General features: G+C 43.1%; 1 protein-coding gene across 1 annotated transcript in view; it reads left to right on the plus strand.

Moving 5' to 3' along the window:
- Positions 1–264: 264 nt before the first annotated feature.
- Positions 265–26,289, plus strand: part of Dclre1c (DNA cross-link repair 1C) — an 82,034-nt gene continuing 56,009 nt past the window's right edge. Inside the window, exons 1-9 of the mRNA XM_004662363.2 lie at positions 265–392; positions 6,189–6,240; positions 7,223–7,307; positions 12,969–13,028; positions 14,653–14,708; positions 15,817–15,918; positions 16,651–16,723; positions 16,872–17,012; positions 21,778–21,879. Coding sequence (XP_004662420.2) covers positions 284–392; positions 6,189–6,240; positions 7,223–7,307; positions 12,969–13,028; positions 14,653–14,708; positions 15,817–15,918; positions 16,651–16,723; positions 16,872–17,012; positions 21,778–21,879 — 780 coding nt within the window. The 5' untranslated portion in view covers positions 265–283. The remainder of the gene's footprint in view (positions 393–6,188; positions 6,241–7,222; positions 7,308–12,968; positions 13,029–14,652; positions 14,709–15,816; positions 15,919–16,650; positions 16,724–16,871; positions 17,013–21,777; positions 21,880–26,289) is intronic.

Consider the following 26,289-nt stretch of genomic DNA (forward strand, 5'->3'; position numbering starts at 1 on the left):
ATTTCCAGAAAGATTGAGACTCGGGATGGGCCCCCAGCGACCCCGCAAAGCGAGCTAAGCATGTTCCCAGCGCGGGTATTTAAACCTGAGCTCCCGGAGGCGAGAATGCAACTGGATGCTCTTTGGCACCGCCCCGGCCCCAGGACTCCTATGATTGGACATGGCTGAGCGCAGTCGGCCAATAGCGAGGCGGCGCGCCGGTTCCCGGAAGTGGCCGCCCTGTCTGCGTCTTGCCTCGGCTTCCGCGGCTGCCGCGTTGGGGGCTTTGGTCCTCTGTGGCGCAATGAGCTCCTTCCAGGGACAGATGACCGAGTATCCGACTATCTCCATAGACCGCTTCGACAGGGAGAATCTGAAAGCCCGCGCTTATTTCCTGTCCCATTGCCACAAGGGTGAGTGAGCGCTGTGCGCCCCCGCCCTGGGGACGCCCGAGGCTGGACGAGAGGGGATGGGGCCCTGGTAGAAGGGGCAGGGCGCCGGGAGGTCAGCGAGGGCCTGGGAAGCACGCTTTGCCCCAATTGGCTCTTAACTCCCCCGAAGTTTTCCTGATTTCTAGACCTGTGCCGTTTTGTATAACAGCAGCTCCCCGTTGCGTACTGACCCCGGCCAATGTGGGAGTCGGCACTGGTATTAGCAGTGATAATAGCGAGGTTTAAATTCTTTCCCATTCTCCCCCAATTTTCATATCATGCCTAAAGAAAACAAGTCTCCGATCAACTTCTGTCACACCTCCAAACAGTTAAGCACGCAGTTTGCACTCGCTACAACCTGTCTGTAAGCATGACCAAATACAAGCCTCTTCTATTATCTGCCATCAATCATCCATCCATCCATCCCTTTCTTTCTTTCTTTCTTTCTTTCTTTCTTTCTTTCTTTCTTTCTTTCTATCTATCATCTATCTATCTATCTATCTATCTATCTATCTATCTATCTATCTATCTATCTATCTATCTATCATCATCTCTCTCTCTCTCTCTGCGTGTATGTGTGTGCAGGTGTTACGGTGTGCATGTGGAGGCCAGAGGACAATCTCTGGGTCCTTGGTCCTCTTTTTTTTTTTTTTCGAGTTAGGGTCTCACTCTGGTCCAGGCTGACCTGGAATTAACTCTGTCATCTCAGGCGAACTCATGGCGATCCTCCTACCTCTTCCTCCCGAGTGCTGGGATTAAAGGCGTGCGCCACCACGCGGGACTTGGTCCTCTTCTTCCATCTTGTTTGAGGCAGGTTCTCTCTAGTTTTTGCCGCTAGGAAGCCCAAACTTCTGGATGCTCACGACTCTGCCTCCCATCGCCATAAGCACATTGGGATTGCATCAGCACTCTGCTTCAGGGTTTACATGGATCTGGAGATCCCAACTCTAATGGGCAGGTTGCAGAACAAGCACCTTCAACAGCTGAGCCATCTCTCCAGCCCGATTTATTTATTTATTTTGGTTCTTCAAGACAGGGTCTTGCTCTAGCCCAGGCTGACCTGAAATTCACTATATATTTCTGCACTCCCCTCCGGAGTGTGGGGATTAAAGGTGTGTGCCACCACGCCCAGTTTACTTATTTTTCAATTACTTTGAGATAGGATCTCTTTATGTTACCTTTGCTACGGAGTTTTTTCAACAATCTTGGCTCCTGAGTGTTCCATTGTCCTAAAAAGCAGGTTTCCATATGATTTATTTATATCCTCTTAGATTTTGATTAGCCCTCCCTCCACCTTTCCTTTACTCAATCTCTTGCCCTGACCTCACTTAGGCCTTTTCACCCTCATTAATCTGTCCTACTTACATATATACAATACCACCCTATTAAGTACCCCCCTCCCTTCCTTTCTCTTCCCTTTATATCTCTTTTCTAGTTTACTGGCCTTAAACTGATGATCATCCTGCCTTAGCCTGTAGCGGGCTGGGATTACATGTGTACACCATGTCTTTTCATATGTTCTGCATCCGGCACGGCTTGGTCTAGTCTAGGTAAGCAGAATGCAGAATTGCCATTTAGATGGCATCAGGTTACCAGAATTCTGTGATTTCACAATCACACATCTTTAGGGAGGAAGCTTGGTATCACTTCATAAGACCGATTCTGGGCTAGATGTCCAAGGTGAGAATGAAACCAATCCCCAGAACTTAAATATAACTAATTTAAAAAAAAATTTTTTTTTTGGTTCATTTTTAATTTATTTATTTGAGAGCGACAGACATAGAGAGAAAGACAGATAGAGGGAGAGAGAGAGAGAATGGGCACGCCAGGGCTTCCAGCCTCTGCAAACGAACTCCAGACACGTGCGCCCCCTTGTGCATCTGGCTAACGTGGGACCTGGGGAACTGAGCCTCGAACCGGGGTCCTTAGGCTTCACAGGCAAGCACTTAACCGCTAAGCCATCTCTCTAGCCCAAATACAACTAATTTTACAACAATTGGCCATTTAAAAAATATTGTATTTTATTTATTACAGATTGTGTGTGAGAGAGAGAGAGAGGGGGAGAGGAGAATGGGTGCACCAGGGCCTTCAGCTGCTGCAAATGAATTACAAACACCTGCGCCACCTTGTGCACCTGGCTTACCTGGGTTCTGGGGAATTGAACCTGTGTTCTTTTTTTTCTTTTTTTGCAGGCAAATGCATTAACAGCTAGGCAATCTGTCCAGCCTGACATTTGTCCATTTTTAACATGTGTTTTGCTGACTAATTTACCAAACGAAAGAAATTTCATGTGCACGACCATTAATACTGATCACAGATAGAGATGATTGGCAGATTCCCATGGTAGCTGCTTTTGCCACTGTGGCTTTCTGGAATTCTGTGAGAAGGATGCTGCCAAGGACCCTTCGGAGGAGTGAGGCAGCGTGTCACAAACTCATGAGCAAGACACATCATATGGGGCAGAAGTATCTTAATTATGGGTTATCAAAACACAGAATAGGTGTGAATTTCATCTCTACTCCTCCCCCTTTCTCTCTTCTCTTTCCTCTCTTTCCTTCTCTCTGTCTCTCTCTTTTTTTTTTTTTTTATTAGCACTTAGCACACACTACTCAAGTGGTCTACTGTTGACATAGGTCCTTGGTTCTTTTTGTTTTAAAAAAATATTATTGGGCTGGAGAGATAGCTTAGTGGTTAAGCGCTTGCCTGTGAAGCCTAAGGACCCCGGTTCAACGCTCGATTCCCCAGGACCCACGTTAGCCAGATGCACAAGGTGGCGCACGCGTCTGGAGTTCGTTTGCAGTGGCTGGAAGCCCTGGCGCGCCCATTCTCTCTCTCTACCTGCCTTTCCCTCTCTGTCTGTTTCTCTCTGTCACTCTCAAATAAATAAATGAAAATAAACAAAAATTAAAAAAAAATTATTATTTTTGGAACATCTCTGCTTTTTCACAAGGAAAAACCTTGCTTTCCTCTGTGGATCCTCTAAGACTTTGGCTTCATTGTAATTATCTTTTACATTTGGGTTTTGGCTCACCCCTCCCCCACCATTGTGGCATTTTTAGAGCATACTGGGAAGAAACACCTTCAAGGGCAATGTAGGACACCATGAATTAGGAAGGGCCTAACTCCATGACTATGTTGCCCCTTTGTAAATTTTCCTGAAACTTGTGCTGTTACTGCCTTGGGCTTTGTGTGGCAGCTCACTCCAGTCTGTCTTTGCAGCGCTTGCTTCGCTTCACTAAATGAACTTCACTTAGCTGTTGTGTCTCCTCGCTAAATTCTTTCCCCAAGGCGACAAGACCCGAGAGACCCTCTGCGACACTATTGTGAGGCACTTTGTATGAATTCTTCCCTTTCTCTGTTTCTATCTTGCTATATTCACTGCAGTAGGATATAGACCTAGTGAGGGGAAGAATTCAACTTCTGCTTTGCTAAGGTTCCCACGTTGTGGGTTGCAATCTTTTTGGGAAGCAGACTTCTTTTTGAAAAATACTTATTTTTGGCAATTTAATGTATGTATTTTGACCTATTCACTTTTCTTGTCTTCTGTCTTTCCCTCATTGACCACTGAATCCCTTCTTTTCAACTAGCCCCCTCCTTCTTTCATGGTTTTTTTTTTTTTGACCTACTGAGATTATTTTTTATTTCAAATATATTTTTGTTTATTCATATGTGAGAGAAAAAAAAAAGATAGACTGTGAGAGAAAAAGAATATGAGCATGCCAGGCTGTCTTGTCGCTGCAAACAAATGCCAGACACATGCACCACATTGTACATCAGGCTTTATGTGGGTACTGAGGAATTGAACCTGGCTTGACTGGCATTGCAAACAAGTGCCTTCAATTACAGAGTTATCTTCCCAGCCTCAACTCAGTTTAGTTAGGGCTGCTTGCATGAGCATAGGTCAAGGAACAGGAGTTATTTACCAGAGCATAAGCAGTTTACCACGGGCTACACCACTGGAGAAAATCTCCCCCTGTCTCACAACTACTCACTGCCAGGATCTGACAGGCCCAGGCCTGTGCAGGTTGATGCAGGTATCTAGAGCTGCAGCACTGACTTTGCTGAGTAGGCTGTAAACTGTTTTCCCCAAACCCATATCGTGAAGCCCAAACCCTCCTGGGATTCCATCTGGGTTTAGGAAGTAACTAAGGCGAACATGGTCATGAGGGTAGAGTCCTACTCTGATAGGCTCAGTGAGCTTGTCAAGGGAGACGGAGCTGTCTTTCCAGGAGTGCTCAGTGAGAAGACAGCTCCAGGAAAGGAGCCTCCTGAGAAGCCAGGTTGGCCCATGCCTTGACCTTGGACTTCCCAGCTTCCTGAGCTATGAGAGAGAAACTTGTTGTTTAGTTGATGTATTGTTGTGGCAGCAGATTGATTAAAGCAGAGTATTTGACAATCTGTGGGTGCCTTTGCTAGAAAAAAAAATTGACATGAACACACCAACATCCCATTTTAATATATTGGGATGCTTCAGGGACCCACCTGATGCCCATTTGTGAACTTTTAGAAATTGATGCTGTGCTCAGGAAGGCTGTGTAGATCATCAGTAAGGTCCAGGGGTCTAGAAGGTACCCATATCTTGGAAGAGCAGCCTAGGATTGGGGAGGTTACCTTGAATGGGCAGTTTAAGGTGGTTTATGGTGGTCCTAGAATAAAAAAGTTGCTCTTGTAGAGTAGACTCCTAGGTATAGTCACGTCCCTTTGTCCAAGTTCTCTTACCGTCATTTGGGAGCCTCGTTCATGATGCAACAGTTACGGGAGCTGCCTGCTGCACTAGGACAGGAATATGGAGCACAGGTCTGACAGCCTTCTTCTTGCTGTGGCGCAAGCTCACTGGAAACTCCAAGTCAGTGTCTTGTCATGGGTCACACCCACAGGCCCTCAAAACCTTGACCACAAGTTGACTTGAGTGGATTCACTTTTTTGTGTGTTTATGCCACCATGCCTGGCCAAAGTTTGAATTTCTTGATGTCCAAACGATTGAATGGGTCACACCTAGTGAGGCCCCAGGGATGGTTGGGTTTAGAGAGGGGAGTGATCAGTGACGTGTTGAGGAGTGACGCTGCTGCGCCACCTCTGTGGCTGCTCAGAGCAATTCAGATTCGACCAGTGGCCATTCTTCTTCTAATTAAAAAAAAATTATGGGACAAGAGATTGAACCCAAGGCTTTCCACATATTAGACAAGTGCTTTACCACTGAGCATCACCTCCAGTCTGTTTTTCATTTTTTAAAAAAATTATTTTTATTTATTTATTCGAAAGTGACAAAGAGATAAAGAGGCAGATAGAGACAGAGAGAACGGGAGTGCCAGGGCGTCCAGCCACTGCAAACGAACTCCAGACGCGTGCACCCCCTTGTGCATCTGGCTAACGTGGGTCCTGGGGAATCAAGCCTCGATCCGGGGTCCTTAGGCTTCACAGGCAAGCGCTTAACCGCTAAGCCATCTCTCCAGCCCTGTTTTTCATTTTTATAGAGACAGTCTCACTTTGTAGCCAAGGCTGGCCTTGAACTTGTGATCCTCCTGTGTTAATCTCTTGAACCACAAATGATTTGAATTGATGGCTAAGGTTGAGCAACTTTCAGTGGTTCCTGTTCTGTGCTCAGAAGGATTCTCATCTGCAGAAGAAAGAGCCAGTGGCAGTGTGAATCATTCTCTTGCAGAAGTGAACTTCATGTGTTTTCAATCAATAGAAAGCATAGGAAAACAGCTCAGCTTGGGCCAAGGAATAAAGGAAAAACAGGTTATGTTTAAGGTTCTTTATTCTTTTCCTTTCTAGATCACATGAAAGGATTAAGGGCCCCTACCTTGAAAAGAAGGTTGGAATGCAGGTAATTGATTTTGCTATATGCAACTTTTTTTTTGGGGGGGGGTTGTATTTTGAAGCATGGCCTCACTCTAGCCCAGGCTGACCTGGAACTCAGGGATCCTTCTACCTCAGCCTCACGAGTGCAGGTATTAGAGTTATGAGCCGTCACATCCAGCTTCAGTAAGCATTTGAATCAAGAGATAACAATAGTACGTTCATCATAAGGGGGCAGTCTTATGAACTTATGCAATGTCAACACCTCTATGTAGCTTGTAACCTGTTCAAGAAATTGAGCAGCACCCACCATCTTAGACTCTCTTTCTGCTCCATCATATTCTCCTCCCAGAAGTCATCTCTCTTCTGACTTGTTATTCTTGGATGGGATGGAAATGGTTGTTTGCCAGTATTTGGTTGCTAGTCAGCTTATTAGCATATACTAGTCAGTATTATGTTAGTCACAGTGACAAAATATCTGAAAAAACAACCTAAAAGGAAGGACTTTACCTCATGGTTGGCTGAACCCATTGCTTTTAAGCCCCTGGCAAAGCAGAAACATCGTGGAAGGGCATGCCAGCTGAACACTGTGCACCTCAAAGCCAGGAGAGAGTGTGTGTGTGGGGGGGGAGCAGACCTGAGCCAAGTCAAGGTATACTTCTTCAGGGACATATCCCTGGTGACCTGCCCCACCTAGACCCCACCTCCGGCTTTTGCCACCTCCCAATAATGCCATGAAATTATGTATGGGGTTAATCTGTTGATTAGTTCAGAGCACTCATATTCCTATTACTTCCAAAAGGCCCACCTCTCTCTGATCATTACACTGGGGTCCAAGCTTTTGCACATGAGTTTTGGGGAGAATTTTCCTGTCCAAATCATGGCAAGTATGTGGGAGCTACTGACACACTTGCTATGCCAGATGTCTCTGTGTTATTTGAGAAAAACCATATTCTGAGCCACCAAGATTTCAGGCTGTATTGAAACAGTGTTTTGTCTTTTTCTTTCAGCTTGAAGGTTTTCCTGTACTGTTCCCCGGTTACTAAGGAGTTGTTGTTAACGAGCCCAAAATACAGATTTTGGGAAAAACGAATTGTAAGTCTTATTTTTTTTTTAATTAACACAGATTCCATGGATACATGAGAAATATTTTGAGAGGTAGATTAAAAACAAATTTAGAATTATTCAGAACCTACTTTCTCAGACATTATAGCTATCTGCATTAATTAGGACATTGATATCTAATGTTTTGTAATTCAGCAGTTTCACAATTAGTTTTTTTGTTTCTTTTGTTCTTCCAGAATTAGATTTAAGTCTTACTTTATTTTATCTCTATGACTACCTAGCTAAGGTGTAGTAATGTGAAAATTTTTCATTATCATAATTGCTATATCTATTTAGATCATGGGCTAGACTGGGAAAAGTAAACATAATGTATAGGTTGTAAGAAAAAAGGGTAATATGAATAATAGAATAATGGAATATTAAAAGTTGAATGGAGCCAAACATGGTAGCATGTGACTATAATGCCAGCATCTGGGAAAGCAAGGCAGGAAGATCACAAGTTCCATGGCAGCCCGAACTTGTAGCTAGATCCTTTCACAAGAAAAGAAGAGGAGGAGGATAAAGGGAGAGGGGAAGAAGAGGAAGGAAGGAAGTAAAAAAGAAGCAGAATAAGTAACTTCACTCTAGCAGAATAAAATAGGTCTCTTCTATGTAAAGTTAAGAAAACTACTGGTCGGGCATGGTGGCGCACGCCTTTAATTCCAGCACTCAGGAGGCAGAGGTAGGTGGATCATTGAGAGTTCAAGGCCAGCCTAAGACTCATAGTGAATTCCAGGTCAGCCTGGGGTAGAGTGAGACCCTACTTCAAAAAACCAAAAAAAATAATAATAATAATAATAAGAAGAAGAAGAAGAAGAAGAAGAAAACTTCTGGGACATAGGAACTGTAAACATGGCAGAATGGCAGAAAAAGTCTTACTGTAACATTTACTTTTTATTTATTTATTTATTTTGGTTTTTCAAGGTAAGAGTCTCACTCTAGCTCAGGCTGACCTGGAATTCACTATGTACTCTCAGGGTGGCCTCGAACTCACGGCAATCCTCCTACCTCTGCCTCCCGAGTGGTGGGATTAAAGGTGTGTGCCACCATGCCCAGCTGTAACATTTATTTTTGTAAATAAGAATAAATTAATTTTTATTTTAGATTAAAAATAACAAAAGTTCCGGCTGGAGGGATGGCTTAGTGGTTAAAGCATTTGCCTACAAAGCCAAAGGACCCAGGTTCAATTCCCCAGGACCTACGTTAGGCAGATGCACAAGGGGGCAACATGTCTGGAGTTTGTTTGCAGTGACTAGAGGCCCTGGCATGCCCATTCTTTCTCTCCCTCTTTCTCTGTCAAATAAATAAATAATTTAAAAAATAATAAAAGTTCTACCAATACTACTGTACAAAAGATACAGTTAAAAGAATAAATAAAAGTTGTAATAAAAAAAAAGAGAGAGAGATAGAAAAGAGGATGGGAAGATATACCAAACCTAAGCCAAAAAGTGCTACAGTGCAATATTTGTACCACACAAGGAAGAACTAAAGGCCAAAATAAAACACAACATCGTAAGACTCAAAGACAGTGCCACTCATTGTTACCTGGAACTGTGGCCTAGAGGAGAGGACAAAAGACCTCCAAACCAGAGTGACGACCACCCAGGGCTGGTGCACCCAGCGCACCAGGAAAGGGCCACCCTGAGGGAGGAGAGTTAGGGTCAGGGCTCACTGGGGTGGTCAGGCCTTCAGTACCGTGGCACAGACAGAAGCCTGCAAGCTGTGTTAGTCTGTTTGATGCCGTTAGGATCCCGCCTCTGCCTCCCCTCTGCCCTACATTTAGGTAAGATGGTAAACAGGAAGGCTGCCTTTGCACGTTGTGACTATCAAAGCTGGCAAGCCCTGCTCACCCTTTCATCACAATATAAGCCTTCTGTTAGGGGCCAGATCAGCAGAAGTGCAAAAGTAGTATGAATGAAGCCCTTGGTTTGGGCCCAGTGCTCTCAAAACAACAGAAAACAAGCCATGAAAACAACTACCACTAGGTAGAGTGACTAAGCCCACAACAATCTATAATACATTTAACAATAACCCAGAGCCCATAGAAATATTTGATCATGACATGCTTTGACCATGAATCAAATTATTGTACTGTACCCCATTAATATGTAGAGACCTATGTATTAAAAGAGCACACCACCTCTACTCTCTCCAGCCACCCCAGCCTTTTGTCCCAGCTTGGGTACCTCATGCTCTTCCACACAATGTCCTGTGATGACAGGAATATGCTTTTCTCTTGTACTTTGGGCGGGGGGGGGGGGGAGGTGTGAGAGAAAGAGAGAGAGAGAGAGAGAGAGAGAGAGAGAAAGAGAGAAAGAGAGATATCTTTGGTCTCACTGTCAAAACTGCTAGTTGAAGGAAGTCCATGTCCTCTCTGCAGCAAACACAGTGGCTCTGCTACTCCCACTGCCCCTGGGATTAGGCTGACAGTTGCCACAGGTCAGTTCTGGCCAACAGTCTGGAAGGAAGTAGAGAAGAACAGGCATAAACTAGAATCCACAAAGACCGACGACTAGAGGCTGTGAGGGCAGACAGAACCCACATCTGCCTCACACTTCCAGTGTGGACAGTGCTGGTCACCCACTTTGGCAGTGCGCGTGAGTTACACTCCCACCTGGCCCAGGACTTGAGGAAGTGCAGACACACTCCAGCAGAGATTGGTGTGACTCCTGTCTTGCCCTGCATCCATGATGAGTCAGAAGAGAAAAGCATGAGCTTATTAGGATTATTAAGGCAGAGTACTCAATTCTGCCTTCCAGATCTTTCTTGGGGCCAACACTAACATAGAAACTACTTCTAGAAAATGTAATTCCACACAACATGAGAAAGAAACAGGGAAGCCAAGCTTACTGTTAGCTTAATATGCCCCTCTTTGTTACAGTTGGAACAGAAAATGTCAGATGACTTAATAAATGCAAACTAATGAAAAACAAGGCAATAACAAACCATGGCATTACACCAAACAGAACGATAGTATTTTGGAGGAGGTGGTAATCCATGAGACATTCAAGAAAACTGATCATGTGTTTTTGTCACAGAGTCATAAGGAATCCTATCACCAGGGCTGGTGCTGTTGGTCGGGGGTGGAGCGCTTGCTGGTGTGGGCAAGGTCCCGAGTGCCACCGGTGGCCCAGGAAAAGTCCTCGTGCTCTGTGGTTCTCTGACCTGGATGTCGTGATTCTGGGATCAAAAATAAAAGGTCAGGGCTGGAGAGGTTCTGAGTGGTTAAGGCACTTGCCTGCAAAACCTAAGGACTCATGTTTGATTCTACAGGTCCCACATAAGCCAGCTTCATAGTGATGAAAGCGTGCAAGGTTGCACATGCGCACAAGATGGTGCACACATCTGGAGTCCTATTTCAGTGGCTGGAGGCCCTGGTGCCCATTATCTCTCCCCCCCCTCCCTCTCTCTCTCTCTCTCTCTCTGATTAGGCAAGATAGAAGGACAGCAAAAATGATTCTGTGCATGTGAGAACTAAATGCATGTGGTAAATGACCCATAAACTGGAAGAAAATTGGCAATTCTTAGAACTGTTGTGCAGTGCAGACATGACGTGTACATGTGTGGGGCAAAGGACGGTCAGTAGTTGGGGGAAGTGATGGTATGAAGCATATTTCTTACAACACAAAATTTAAAAATAAGGTCTAAAATGAAAAAATTTTTTAAAAGGAGCAACAAAGTCAACCTAAGGAAACATGAGAGAAGGGAATAAAAGACAAAAGTAAAACTTGATAGAACAGCAGCCGGGACAGGAGGTGAACGATGATGATAGAGAGAACAGCAGCCAGCTCAGAAGATTAAATTGAGGGTCAGCAAATCTGAAATACAGATCCGGAAAGAAATCGAAAGAAATTTCTTACAAGAGTAATGTAGCATTGCTGAGTGGTCTAAGACAGTGGATTAAGAAATTTCTGCCAACAATGAATTTTAAAAACGTACATGAGGCAGCTGGGGAGATCACTCAGAGGGTAAAGGCACTTGCTTGCAACCTGCTGGCCTGGGTTCAGTCCACCAGTGATCCTTGTAAATCTTTACCCCCAAAGTTTTGCAAGTGTCTGGTATTCTGTTTGCAGTGGCGAGACAGCCTGGCACACACCCCACAAATTAATTATTTAAAAAATTTAACTTAAATCAATTTTAAAAATTAGTTAATGATTAATTTTAATAAATTAAACATTGTATAATTTCCTTCAATCAGTATTTGTTTTTAACAGAACATTAAACAGTTTTTTTAAAATGTTTATTAACATTTTCCATGATTATAAAATATATCCCATGGTAATTCCCTCCCTTCCCACCCCCACACTTTCCCATTTGAAATTCCATTCTCCATCATATTACCTCCCCATTACAATCATTGTAATTACATATATACAATATCAACCTATTAAGTATCCTCCTCCCTTCCTTTCTAAACAGTTTTTTTTTTAATTTAAGGAAAGAATATATCTGAACCACATAAACAAAAATTATTTAATATATATTTAAAAATAGTATTTTTAAACAGAATGTTAGAAAGAAAAATAATTACTAACAATACCAATGTTATTGTTCCATGAAAATTAATATGCTGGTATGTTTTAATATTTAGGTAATTTAGGCAAAGTTGACCAATATCTAGAGAAATAGAAAAATACCAGGTTGAGGCAGAGAAAGTAAGAAGGTTATTTAACGTCCATAACTATCAAAGAAACTTACAGTTATCAAAGATTTCTTGTCCAAAAATATCCCAAGCCCAAGCCCAGATGGCTTTTTAGGTATATTGGGTCTCACCATATTACATAGTGCATTATAAATTAGACACTTTATTCCCTAAGTGTAATATTTTAACATTTGCTTCTTAGTCACTAGATTTAGGTGGAGGAGGATGCTGGGAGTGGAACCCGGAGCCGAAGGTCTTGTTCACGCTAGGCCAGCATTACACCACTGTGCTACACTGGCTTAATAATTTTCATTTTGCTATCTATGTCAGGTTGGTGGGTTAAATGTAAATTACCCCTCTCAGGCCTATGTGTTTGAATACCAGCTGCTGGCACTGCTGGAGAGGTTGGGAACCTTAGGAGATGGAGCTTTCCTGTAGGAAGGTGGTTACTAGGGGTGGGTCTTGAGGCTTTAGAGCCTGGCCCCATTTCTGTTCCCTGTCTACATCTTGGTTGTGACCATGTCTTCCCTTCGGCCATGCTGTCTCTGCTGAGAACCTTCCCCTCAAAATTGTAAGACAGGGCTGGATAGATGGCTCAGCAGGCAAAGCCTGGGTTCATTTCCCCAGCACCCACGTAATCCAGATGCACAAAGTGGCACATGCATCTGGAGTCTGTTTGCGGTGGCAGGAGACCCTGGTATGCCCATTTTCTCTTTCTCATTCATATTCTTTCTCTCTATCTTTGCAATAAAATAAAATAAAATAAAATAAAATAAAATAACCCTGTAAGCCATACTAAACCTTTTTCTTCCAGTTGCTTCTGATCAAGTATTTGTTCACAGCAACAAAATAATAACTAATACAATCACTTTTTTCCAAACTTAATTATACCAAACCCAGAACTTGTTTTATAGTCTATAACTTCTTAGTCTGCTTTCAGTGTTTCAGACAGACAAGTTATCACAAGCCCTGGAAAAGTGACTTGATGACCTCTTATTTTATTTTAACAGAGAACCATTGAAATTGAAACTCCTACCCAGATATCATTAGTTGATGAAGCATCGGGTGAGGTAACTATTACATAATTTGAATTTTCTTTTTAGTGATAAGATGATTTTAAATGCTCATTTATTCATAAATAAAAAATTATTGAGCGAATTTTTAGGTAAAATAACTAAAATATTTGTGATTGTTTTAATCCCTGTGGGCTACTGTCACTGTAGATTGGAATGCTTCGCAATGTAGGTCTTACGCGTCCATCTTTTCCTGGTGTCTGCACACATTAGGTAAAACAAGCTCCTTTAAAATGCACTAATTCCACCCATGGGGCTTTGCATTCAAGAACTAATCACCTCCCGAAAACCTACTGTGATCCCCTTGGTGGTCAGGATTTCAGAGTTGGGATTTATCAGGGAATGTAAACATTCAGTCCATGATAGTGATGCACTTATTTTCCACTATGCAATTTTGGCCAAAATTGTTTCTTTCCAGTATTAGAAAAGAGGAAGGAGAAGGAGAGAGGTCCAAACCTTCCTAAATGCCACTCTAGACTCAGATGATTTTGTGTGTTGTTTGGGGGGAGGGTGTTGTCATTGGCTGGTGGGCTTGTCACTTACAGGTGTATTGCTGAGAGACTTCCTCAAAGCTAAGCAGCCAAGGGCAAGATAGGCTGTTGGTGACCAGTTCTGCTATCCCACCTTGACCCGTGCATTTCTTGTGTGATGGGGCTTTTGTGCCTCCACTGGAGGCCCGTGTGGAAGGGCCTGTGGGGTGAGCAGTGTCAGGCATACGTGAGGAGGTCACACTGGGAGTTCCCGTCACTGAGCAGCGGGCCGGTGTTTACAGAGCTGTGCCCTTTCTTACTGATGGCTGGACAGTCAACACGCTGTGTACTAATAGAACAATATGATGTGGTGAGTTGGGACTGAGCTATATAGCCAGTTTTTTAAAATTAAACCACAGATTTACTGAGGCCTCCATAGCCACACAATTCATCTATTTAAAGTACACAACTAAATGGTTTTTAGTGTTCTCACAGAGTTGTATGTCCCTCACCACAGTCACTTTTAGAAATATTTTTATCACTCAAAAGAGAAACTCTGGCACATGCCTTTGATCCCAGTACTCGGGAGGCGGAGGTAGGAGGATTGCCATGAGTTTGAGGCCACCCTGAGACTACAGAGTGATTTCCAGGTCAGCCTGAGCTAGACTGAGACCCTACCTCGAAAAAACAAAAAAAAAAAAAAAAAGAGAGAGAGAGAAAGTCTGTACCCATTGCAACCACTCCCCATTCCCTCCTGCCACAGCTTCTGGTAGCCTCCTTCTACTTTCAGTCCTATGGATTAGTCTATTCTAGACATGTCAGATCAATAACAGTCATGCAACAGGACTTATTTTGTATGTTGCTTCTTTCTCTGAGCATGTTCTCAAAGGGCACTTATGTACATGGGTAGAGCTAGACATGTTTTTGGCTGCCAGGAGTGGTTATGCTATGAACATCCGTGTGCCAGTCTTAGCGTGGACACACGTTTCAATTCTCTTGAGTGTGCAATGACTGCTGGGCACTGTCACATCTACTTAACTGTGGAGTGGAGCAGGGCTCCACTGCTTTCCAGTGCTTGGAGACCGAGGGGACGAGCAGAGCCATCCTCATGATAACTTCTGTTACAAGCTTTTTCTTTGTTCTCTTTTTAGAAGGAAGAGATTGTTGTGACCCTCCTACCAGCCGGTCATTGCCCAGGATCAGTTATGTAAGGGCACCCATCTATCTTGTCATTTTCCTAGACATAAGTATGTACTATATTTGTAGAAATAACTTTACAGGGTCTTGAAAAGTATTATTTATAGGAGATCTTATTTGTTGTTGTTGTTGTTGTTATGGGTTTTTTTCAAGGTGGAGTCTCACTCTAGCCCAGGCTGACCTGGAATTCACTATGGAGCCTGAGGGTGGCCTTGAACTCATGGCAATCCTCCTACCTCTGCCTCCCGAGTGGTAGGATTAAAGGTATGCGCCACCACACCTGGCTGATTTTTTTTTTTTTTCTGACAGTTTTTAACCTTTGTTTACATATTGAACTTGGGAAACTAGGGTGAAGACCAGGATTAAAATGCAGCTTTCTTTTTAAATTTTTTTTTATTTATTTGTTTGCATGTATGTGCTTCTGTATATATATGGGTGTGCCAGGGTCTTTGGCCACTGTCAATGAACACCACATACTTATGCAAGTTTTGGGGTGTGGTTTTGTGGGTAGCTTGGGACTTGAACCTGGGCCAGCAGGCTTGACCGTCAAGCTTCTGTAACCGTCGAACCCTCACTCCAGCCCTTGGGCAGTGCTTGTTTCTCCCCCGACTTTGTGCTGTCTTGTTACATGAATGTTCTTCTTTATGGAAAGGATTGATCTCAGCGTGGAATTTGGAGTGCTGACATACAGGACACCTGTCACAGGTTTAACAGTGTTGCCATTTCTCTTATATTTTGTTACCTCATGGAAGAGGTGACAGTTAAGGGCTGGGTGAGGGCTAACACAGCATTATAAGGATGTATTTGGCAGGAAGCCTTTCTACAGGTTCAGCATATTTCTTTTTTGTTTATAAACTTATTTATTTATTTATTTATTTATGAGAGAGTGAGAAAGAGGCAGAGAGAAAGAGCTTGCCATGACCTCCAGCCACTGCAGATGAACTCCAGATGCATGCGCCACCTCATACATCTGGCTTATGTGGGTCTTGGGGATTCAAATTGGGGTCCTTTGGCTTAGCAGGCAAGTGCCTTAATTGCTAAGCCATCTCTCCAGGCCCAGCATGTTTCTTCATTAAGACTTTGAGATTTGGAACTCACTGGATCTGTTTCTTTTTCAGGTTTTTATTTCAGGGCAATAATGGAACTGTTTTGTACACAGGCGACTTCAGATTGGCAAAAGGAGAAGCTTCTAGAATGGAGCTTCTGCACTCTGGGGGAAGGTATAGGACTTTCTATGCTCCTTGGATTTTATAAATTAAGGCCACATAGTTTAAATAAAATGTCCCTGCTCTTTTCCCTCCAGCACAAGCCTTCTATCCTGTTAATAAAACTTGAGCCAGGCGTGGTGGCCCGTGCCTTTAAGCCCAGCACTTGGGAGGCAGACGTAGCAGGCAGGATCGTTGTGAGTTTGAGACCACCCTGAGACTCCATAGTGAATTCTAGGTCAGCCTGGGCTAGAGTGAGACCCTACCTTGAAAAACCAAAAAAAAAAAAAAAAAAAAAAAAAGAATAAAACTTGATTATAAAAATCATAAAGGATAGCAGATTGTCCTCCTTGAAATGAGGTCATGGGATATTGTCTGTTGATTGGAATAGCAGTTATAGGAATTTTTTTTTATTTTTCGAGGTAGGGTCTCACTCTAGCCCAGGCTGACCTGGAATTCACTATGGAGTCTCAGGGTGGCCTCGAACTCATGGAATCCTCCTACCTCTGCCTCCCGAGTGCTGGGATTAAAGGCATGCACCACCACGCCCGGCTTAGCTATAGGAATTTTTTAAAAGTTACTGTCTATACAAAAATCTATATTTTATTCTTTGGAAATTATTTCCCAGCAGAGTTGATTAACTAAACAATGACAATGCAGTGGAGCAGCCTCCAGAATCACCAAGTGTCCATTTTATACATGGTAATGTTCCAAGACATGGCTAACCCCAAGTTTTTCTTTTTTCAGAGTCAAAGACATCCAGAGTGTATATTTAGATACTACTTTCTGTGACCCAAGGTTTTATCAAATCCCAAGTCGTGTAAGTCTGCCTGGAGGGCTGGGCGCGGGCAGGCGGGCTCATAGAACAGGTCCTCATTGTTTCCTCTGCCATGGATACTTCCAATGTGGGGGAGGGAAAGGAGAAGTGATGCTCTCTAAAGTGTTGGTCTTTTTAAAACCCCATCCAGGAGGAGTGTCTGAGTGGCATTTTAGAGCTGGCTCGAAGCTGGATCTCTAGGAGTCCGTACCACGTTGTGTGGTTGAACTGCAAAGCAGCTTACGGCTACGAGTATTTATTCACGAACCTTAGCGAGGAGCTGGGAGTCCAGGTGCCGTGACAGGTCTTTTTACCTCCCCTCCTCGCTTTCCCTCTCTTCCCCAGCCCCAGGCAGGTGAAACCAGTGACGAGGGAGAGCATCTTATCCAAGCATGGTGGGTGGGCTGGAGAGATGGCTCAGTAGTTAAAGGCACTTGCTGGCAAAGCCTGATGGCCGCTGTTCAATTTCCCCAGCACCCACACAAAGCCAGACACATAAAGTGGAGCACGCATCTGGAGTTCATTCTCAGAGGCCAGAGGCCCTGGTATGCCGATACTCGCTCGCTCTTTCTCTTAAGTAAATAAATAAATAAAATTTTAAATAAAGATCGTGGTAGAGGTCAGTGGCCCCTCAGAATGCATTTTTGTGAACTCACTTCCTAAATTCACCGAAGCTGGAAAGTATTAGAAGTGTCTTCAGTGAAGTGCCCCATAAAAGGATTTTTTTTCTGAACTGGGGGTCATGAAGAAAGTTCAGTAACTATGATCAGTACTGAGTGTAAATTTGAGCTAGGAGATAATCTGAGTGCATTGATTGCTGTTAAGGTACTTAGTGGTTTGTAAAACTGTGCTTAGGAACTTGGACACATGCATACACACCTTCCTCTCTCTTTGTGTGTGTGTTTAATGTAGCTGTGTACTTGGTTGCTGTGGAAACCATGTTGCCTGTGTGGGTCAGGGTCAACAGTTCATGAGGAATGCTGTCCTGGACCATTCGTTCATGAGATGGGCAGGGGGTCAGTATCAGGCTTGGTGGGAGTGTCTCTCAGTCCCACCTACATGGGTCCTTGGCACTGGACTCTTAGACCTAAAGTAGAAAAGCCCAGAGTATGTGGGGGTGGCCATCCTGCAAGGACACCCCACACTTGAAAGGCTCAGTGACAAGTGTCTTGAACTTCTGTTCCTAAGAGAAGATGGTTTTGCAATAACTGAATAAAATGAATTGCTGGGACTAGTAGGAAATTTTAAACTCTAATTTTGTGCTTTACTTATTAATGTATTATTTATTGATTTTGAGAGTCTCATGCATGCCGCCTGGCCTTAAACATGGTAGGCAGTCAGGGATGACCTTGAGTTCCTTAGCCTCCTGTCGCGGTCAGCTTCACATTGCTGGGATCAACCTCCAAACCAGGGGCAGTTACCGAGGAGGAGTTTACTGAAGCTTACAGAGAGAGGGGAAGTTCCTTGATGTCAGAAGACACTGGCTCAGAAGAAGCCACCAGCACCAGCACAAGCAAGCACACTCGGGACCCCATCGCTGGCAGGTCTCCAGCACTGTGCATGTCTTCTGTCTGGAAACAGATCGGCCCCAGACACACCTTGGGGTGGACCGTAGGGCGGCTAGAGATGTCAGTTACAAGCTTGAATAAAAGTCCTGTATCTACTGGGGCATCCATTCAGACTGCCACACTCCTCTTTCCACCTCCTAAGTGCGGGATTCATAGTCATGACCTCCACATCCAGTTTATGTGGTGCTGGGGATTAGACTCAGATGCTCCAGGCAGAACAGTGCTTTATGCCCTCTGCCATCTTCCCAGCCCCCAAATGTGTACCTTTAATATTGACCCACCAGCTGACAAAATTGAGTCCAGAACTGGCAGTAATGTACAATACACTACAGCAAAGTGAAATTAGTCTAGTTCTTTTGCATTTGAAATTTCAAAAGTTCCCCTTTCCTCTCTCCCTATATCTCTTGTCCTTCACTTCCTATTTCACAAGTCTCTATTTTAGTAGGTCTTTTTGTTCAGATATATTGATATAAAGTTGTTCATTCTCCCTTTGGGGGAAGGATTTGCTTATTTTTATTTTTAAATTCTGGGATTGGTCTATTTGTAATGTTAAATGTCCTTTGAAGTTTAAGAAAATAGTAGTGGTAGTGTTTGTATCTACACATCTATTTTTTTAATCAATTAATTAATTATTTTGAGAGAGAGAAAGAGGCAGAGAGAGAGGTGGGGAGAGAATGGGTGCACTGGGGCCTCTGGCCACTGCAAACAAACTCCAGACTCATGTGCCACCTTGTGCATCTGGCTGGGGAATTGAACTTGGATCCTTAGGTTTAACAGGTAAGCATTTTAGCTGCTAAACCATTTTTCCAGCTCTCTATTTTTTAAAGAAATTATTATTACCATTTTTATTCATACTGTCTTCCTTCTTTTATTTTGTACCCTGTCTTTGCAAAATATAAAGGTAGCAAGGCTCCAGGCTCTTGATGTAACTTCAATGGCGCATGGGGACTGGAAGCTGCAGTTCCCATGTCCTTGGAGGAAGATGCCAGGGCACAAGAGGATTTCATGGGAGGCACTGGGCGTGACTCCAGAGCTCTCTCAGAATGAGCCCAACTTGAGTCCCTTTGCAGAGAATGGGGGCAATTTTAGATCAGCAATTTAAAAAGGGAAAGTTGTGAGGTTTTCAATAGAGGGACATCAGTGATGACCTGTGAGCCCTGCCCAGTGAGATGAGAGCCCCTGTTCTCTTCATACAACTCAAAATGTTCCCCTTTTTCTTAATGGAGCTACAAAATCAAATTCATTCTTACCACTTTCATACTTTATTTTACTTCCTCTTATTTTTTTGGGATATAGTGTACCTTGTAATCCAGTTTGGTCTTGAACTCACTCTGTAGCCTAGGCTAGCTTCAAACCCATGACTGTTCTGCCTTAGCCTCCCAAGTGCTGGGGTTATAGGTACGTGTCACCACACCTGGCTCATGTTTGTTTGTTTCTTTTTTTTTTTTGTTTTTTATTTTTTTGAGGCAGGGTCTCATTCTAGCCTGGCTGACCTGGAATTCACTATGTAGTCTCAGGGTAGCCTTGAACTCGTGATGATCCTCCTACCTTTGCCTCTGGAGTGCTGGGATTAAAGGTGTGTGTCGCCATGCCCAGCTTTCATGTTTGTTTGTTTTTTTAATGTGTGTCTATGAATGTGTATGTGTTTGTGTGCATGCAACTACATTCTGTGTGTGTGTGTGTGTATACACAGGCATATGTGTGAGTGTGGTGACACAGGACCACCTTGGTATCATTCTTAGGAATACCATCCGCTGTTTTTTTTGAGACAGGGTCTATTATTGGCCTGGAGATCATCAATTAGGTTAGACTGGCCAGCCAGTGTACTCCAGGGATCCTTCTGTCTCTGCCTCCTCAGTGTTGGGATTACAAGTGTGCCACCATGCCTAGCATTTTTATGTGGGCACTGAGCCATCTCCCCAGCTCTTATGTTTACTTCTTATTGATCATAAGTAAATAGGTCGTGAGCAAAAAATGGGTCATAGCAACCATGTGAGTAATTATGTCCTGGACCTTTTTTTATACTTGCCTTGGTATCCATCAACATAGCAATTTGACATTCCTTTAGTCTGTTATGCAGACATGAAAATGAGAATCCTCCTTTTTTTTGCCATTTCATAATCCCAATGTCAATTTATTTTTACTTATTTACTTGAGAGAGAGAGAGAGGGAGGGAGGGAGGGAGGGAGAAAGTGTGTGTGTGTAAGACAGAGAGGGCACACCAGGGCCTCCAGCTTCTGTATATAACCTCCAGATGCATGTTCCACCTCGTGCATCTTGCTTATATGGGACCTAGGGAATAGAACTTGGGTCCTTTGGTTTTGCAGAAAAGTGCCTTAACTACTAAGCCATATCTTCAGCCCCCTAATGTCAATTAATATTCTTTTCATTTGCCTTAAAAACCCCCAAAGATAAGCTTTAAGTAACCATGTCATCCTGATTTTAACACTTTTAAGTGTTATCTGCCTTAAAGTCCCCAAGGTGGCCAAGGTTTGGGATTTGTTGTTCTGCCTCCGCCCTCTCTGCCCAGCGAGGAGGTGTGTGACGGGACCTGAGGCCCTGTGTCCGTGTCCTCCTTTTTCTCCTGCACCGGTTGCCTGTGTGACCTGTAGTGTGTTACTAGGAGAGGCGAGTCTTCATTGCTTCTGTTACTTTCTTTTTTTCTTTTTAATTAGTTTTAAAGAATATTAATTTGAGAGAGTGATAAAGAGCCGGGGGTGGGGGGAGACAGAGAATGAATAGGTATGCTGGGGCCTTTAGCCACTGCAGACAAACTCCAGATGCATGCTTACCTTGTGCATCCGGCTGTACATGGGTACTGGGGACTTGAACCTGAGTCCTTTGGCTTTTGCCGGCAAGTACCTTAACCAGTGAGCCATCTCTTTAGTCCTTTTAAAACATATTTTTAGAGGTAGGCCTTGCTGAAGCCCAGGCTGGCCTGGAATTCACTATGTAGTCTCAGGCTAGAACTCATAGTGATCCTCCTACGTCTGCCTCTCAAGTGCTAGGATTAAAGTCATGTGCCACCCGCCCGGTGCTTCTGTTGCTTTCTGTTTTTTTTTTTTTTTTCTTTGAGGTAGGATCTCACTCTAGCCCAGGCTGACCTGGAATTCACTGTGGAGTCTCAGGGTGCCCTTGAACTCACAACAATCCTCCTACCTCTGCCTCCTGAGTGCTGGGATTAAAGGCGTGTGCCATCATGCCCAGCTTCTGTTGCTTTCTTCATTGCTATATACTTAGGATTTAGAATCAAGTTTGACATCTATTAAGGACACAGTAAATGTGAATTGAATGACTCTTGGATGTATTAGCATAATCAGATGATATCCCTGAGCTGAATATTATTGAGCACTGAAATAGCCTCAAACTATGCTACAAGAAAGTGAGAAAGTTAGTTCACTAAGCAGTGTTGTGCGTCATTAACATGGAGCAACTTATCCTTAGGAATAATTTCAAGTCAGTGTTGCTTTTGTCTCTTATTTTCTGCAGGTTCATGTGGACAAACTGGACATGTTCAGAAACATGCCCGACATTCTCCATCATCTCACAACAGACCGTAACACTCAGATACATGCGTGTCGGCATCCTAAGGTACGCATGTAAATGACCATCCTGCCATTTGGGGGGCCTATGAAAACCAAGTTTCAGGTCACAAATGAACCCCAGAAATTCATTTTGAGGCTTTTCAGCTTGAGGCCACACAGCTATATGTAACTATATTGTAAATATATATATTTATAGTAACCATATGTAACTGTATTCCATCAGCATATACTTTATAATGAGTAATGGACACAGATTCTTGTAAAATTCATTCTTATACAGGGGGAAATGAACATTGATTTGTAATGAAATTATAATGTGTTATAGCTTACAATTTAGGTAAATATATTGGTAGAATCTTGCTTATTATTTTTGAGACATGCATATTTATAAATTTTTCTACTCATTTGAGTATCTCAATATAATGTCTTCCCAACTTTATTTTTAAATATTTTACTTTTATTTCTTTAATTGAAAGGGAGGGAGGGAGGTGGAGAGAGAGAGAGAAAGGACACACTGCAAATGAACTCCAGATGCATGTGCCACCTGGTACCTCTGGCTTGTGTGAGTCCTGGGGAATCGAACCTGGGTCTTTTGGCTTTGCAGGCAAATGCCTTAACTGCTAAGCCATCTCTCCTGCCCTGTCTTTCCAACTTTTAAAGAGTTACCTGTGTTGGTGCAATTACCAAAGAGGTTTTTCAATATCTTTACCAATCACTGGGAATTTCACTTTGTAATACCACCATAGGCCTCTTCTGTTATTAAGTGCCAGGGATGAATTTGCCTTTAATGTTTTTAGTTGTTAAGACCATTACTTTCCCTCAAATGCAGTGATTTGTGTGATTATACTTTTATAAAATATCTAAATTTTAGAATATCTTCAGCATTTCAGTGTTGAGTCATTTTTAGTTGACATTGCATTTAGATTATTATTGTGGCAGAGACATTAGCGTCCACCTGCCAAAACCCATAAGTACCATTGCTTGGTCTATATTTATTCATCATCATCATTAGTATTTATTACTATATTATAAATATTACAAATAAGGTAAAATTTCAAACAACAACAAAAAAGAGTTCTTGTCAACAACATGGAATGTTCTACTACAGGCCACTGTAAAGTGATGCAGATTAGAAAGTACTTTTTTTTCTTGTGCATGTTTATGAGTGTAGCATGCATGCATGTGTCTGTGTTCATGTGTTTGGGCACACATGTATGTGAGTGTATATGCACACATGTGCATGTATGTGTTAAGGCCAGAAGTTGATGTCAGGTATCTCCCTTGACAACTCTCCACCTCGATCACTCCTCACGTTTTTTCTCAACAGTGTTTTTCATTCAACCTCAGCTTAGTGATTCAGCCAGATTAGCTACCCACAAGACCTAGAGATTCTCGGGCCTCAGCCCTCAGCATTGTGATCATGGGCGTACATCACCACATCCAGCTTTTTTTTTTTAAATATTTTTTTGTTCATTTTTTATTTATTTATTTGAGAGCGATAGACACAGAGAGAAAGACAGAGGGAGAGAATGGGCGCACCAGGGCTTCCAGCCTCTGCAAATGAACTCCAGACATGTGCGCCCCCTTGTGCATCTGGCTAACATGGGACCTGGGGAACCGAGCCTCGAACAGGGGTCCTTAGGCTTCACAGGCAAGCGCTTAACCGCTAAGCCATCTCTCCAGCCCCACATCCAGCTTTTATGTGGGTGCTAGAGATATAAACTTAGGTCCTTATGCTTGCAAAGCGAGTGCTGTACTGACGGAGCCATCTCCTGAGCCCCTAGGCCATCTCTCTGATGCCCAGTAAGCTGCATGTAACTGGCATTCCTGTTACACATATGAATATGTCCAGTGAAGTGTTGGATGATGAAAGTTAAAAGAATGTAGATAAAAATATAAACTGTTTTGTCTTTTTTTGCTGTTAGATTTGTGGTCTTTTGCCCATTTGGCCTTTTTCCTGTAAATTTTTTTCTTGACATAGGGCCTCACTATGTAGCCCAGGCTGGCCCTTGAATTCACAATCCCTGTGCCTCAGTCTCTCAAGTGCTAAGTCTGCAGGCAAGTGCCACCTTACCTTGCCCCTGTAATTCTTTTAGTCTGAAGATTTCTTTTCATTCTATTTTTTCTAACATTCCACTAAGTACCTTAATTTGTGATTGCCGCTGCTCTCATTTCCCACGTGGCTGCTTTCCTTGAGACAAGACTTTCATCAAGTTAGACACTTTGTTAGGCCGCATTGTCTTTATAAACACTGACACTGGCTCCAGAGCTTGAAGAGCCTGTTGCAGTCTCCTCAGTGTAATGCTGCCAGCCAGCATATAGTTCATATTCACATTTCCCGCCTTGTCCCAACAGTGCCCTTTGTAGACTGTGGGAATAGAGAAACAGGTGCATTTGTGAATTGATTAAGGTGTATGTATTGCCTTTCTTCCGGCCTAAATAATCTCACTTTTTTCTTCTCTTTTTTTTTTTTTCTTAACTTGTTACTAACAGCTGCCATAATCTTAGACAATAAACCATGATAATTCCCTCCCTGTTCCACTTTCCCTCTCTCAAATTCACTCTCCATCATATCCCCTCCCCCTCTCAAATAGTATTTCTTGTATTTTGATGTTATCATCTTTTCTTCCTATTGTGATGGTCTTGTGTAGGTAGTGTCAGGTACTGTGGTCATGGATATCTAGGCCATTTTGTGTCTGGAAGATTGGATTTCAGCAATCCTTCCTTTCCTTTGACTATTACATTCTTTCCATCACCTCTTTCAAAATGGACTGTGAGGCTTGGAAGGTGTGAAAGAGATATCTCAGTGCTGAACACTCCACTGTCACTTTTTCCAAGCACTCTGGTAACTTTTGAGCATCCTAGTGGTCACTACCATCTGAAAAGAGAAGCTTCTTTAACAAAAAGTAACAGTAGCATTAATCTATTGGTATAGCCATTATAAAAGTGCTTATGGGGCAGTTTGGTGGGCATAATATATACATTTAGCTAGACAACTGCAGGTATTACTCCCCTAGGGCGTGTGACCTCCCCATAGCCATGGACTTTTGACTAGGTTTTTAGTATCAGGAATGTATTCCGTCTTGTAGGATAGGCATTGGGTCCAATCAGAGCAGTTGGTTTTCCCTATAACAGATATGCCACTATTGTACTAGTTGGCACTAGGGCTTGCAGGGTCCATTACTGTTTACCACCTTTGATGACTTCTCTCTCCCATAGGGCTGCATGCAGCATAGCTCTTTCCAGCTTTCTGTCAGCTTGTCCATAGGAAGGAGACTTCCAGTTCAGCTCCAGCTTGATTTCTCAGTGATTAATTTTTATTTTTCTTTAACGTTTCCCATGATTATAAAAAATATCCTATGGTAATACCCTCCCCCTACCCTTGAAATTTCATTCTCCATCATCCCCTCCTCATCTCAATCAGTCTTTCTTTTATTTTGGTATCATGATCTTTTCCTCCTCTTATGATGGTCTTGTGCAGGGAGTGTCAGGCACTATGAGGTCATGGATATCCAGGCCATTTTATGTTTGGAGGAAGCATGTTATAAGGGGTCCTACCCTTCCTTTGGCTCTTACATTCTTTCCATCACCTCTTCTGTATTATACCCTGAGGCTTGGAAGGTGTGATCAAGATGTTACTTAGTACTCCAGTCACTTCTTTTCAGCACTATAATACCTTCTGAGTTGTCCCAAGGTCACTGCCATCTGAAAAGAGAAGATTCTCTACCCAAAGTGAGAGTAGCATTAATGTAAGGGTATGAATATTAAGAGAAGTGCTTACTGGGCAGTTTGATAAGCCTAGTATATACATTTATCCAAACATCAGCAGATGTTACACCCCTAGGACTCATGACTACCCCTGTTTTAAGTTTTCAGTATCAGGGATGTAATCCCTCCCATGGAGCAGGACTCCAGTCCAATTGGAAGGCAGTTGCTTTCCACCATGATGGTTATGCCACTCTTGCACCCGTTGGCTCATTTGGCCTGGCTGGCCAATTATAAGGCTTGCATTGTCCACTGTTGAGTATCTTCACTGGTGATATCTCTTTCTCCCACTGAACTGCATGTAGAATGGCTTCTTCCAGCTTTCTGTCAGCTGGTCTACATGGAGGAGGTTATCAGCCTAGTTCCAGCAGGATTTCTCAGTGTCCTTGCTGCCCAAGTATGTGGAGTCTTTAGCAATAGGGTCTTAACATCTATTCTTGGTGGGAAACCAAGGGCCTTGGCAATGGCCTATAATGTTTTGGGGGCATCAGGGACCTTCCTGGCCAACAACTCACCGGAAGGTATCCCATCCCTGACACTGAAAATTTTCTAGCAACAATCTATGGCTCCTGAGTGTTCCATTGTCCAAAACATAGGTTTCCATATGATTTATGTATAGCCTTTAAGATTATGATTAACCCTCTCTCCACCTTTCCTTTACTCGATCTCTTCCCCTGACCTCACTTTGGGC

This window comes from Jaculus jaculus, chromosome 15, assembly GCF_020740685.1.
Source record: "Jaculus jaculus isolate mJacJac1 chromosome 15, mJacJac1.mat.Y.cur, whole genome shotgun sequence".
NCBI classification, from domain to species: domain Eukaryota; kingdom Metazoa; phylum Chordata; class Mammalia; order Rodentia; family Dipodidae; genus Jaculus; species Jaculus jaculus.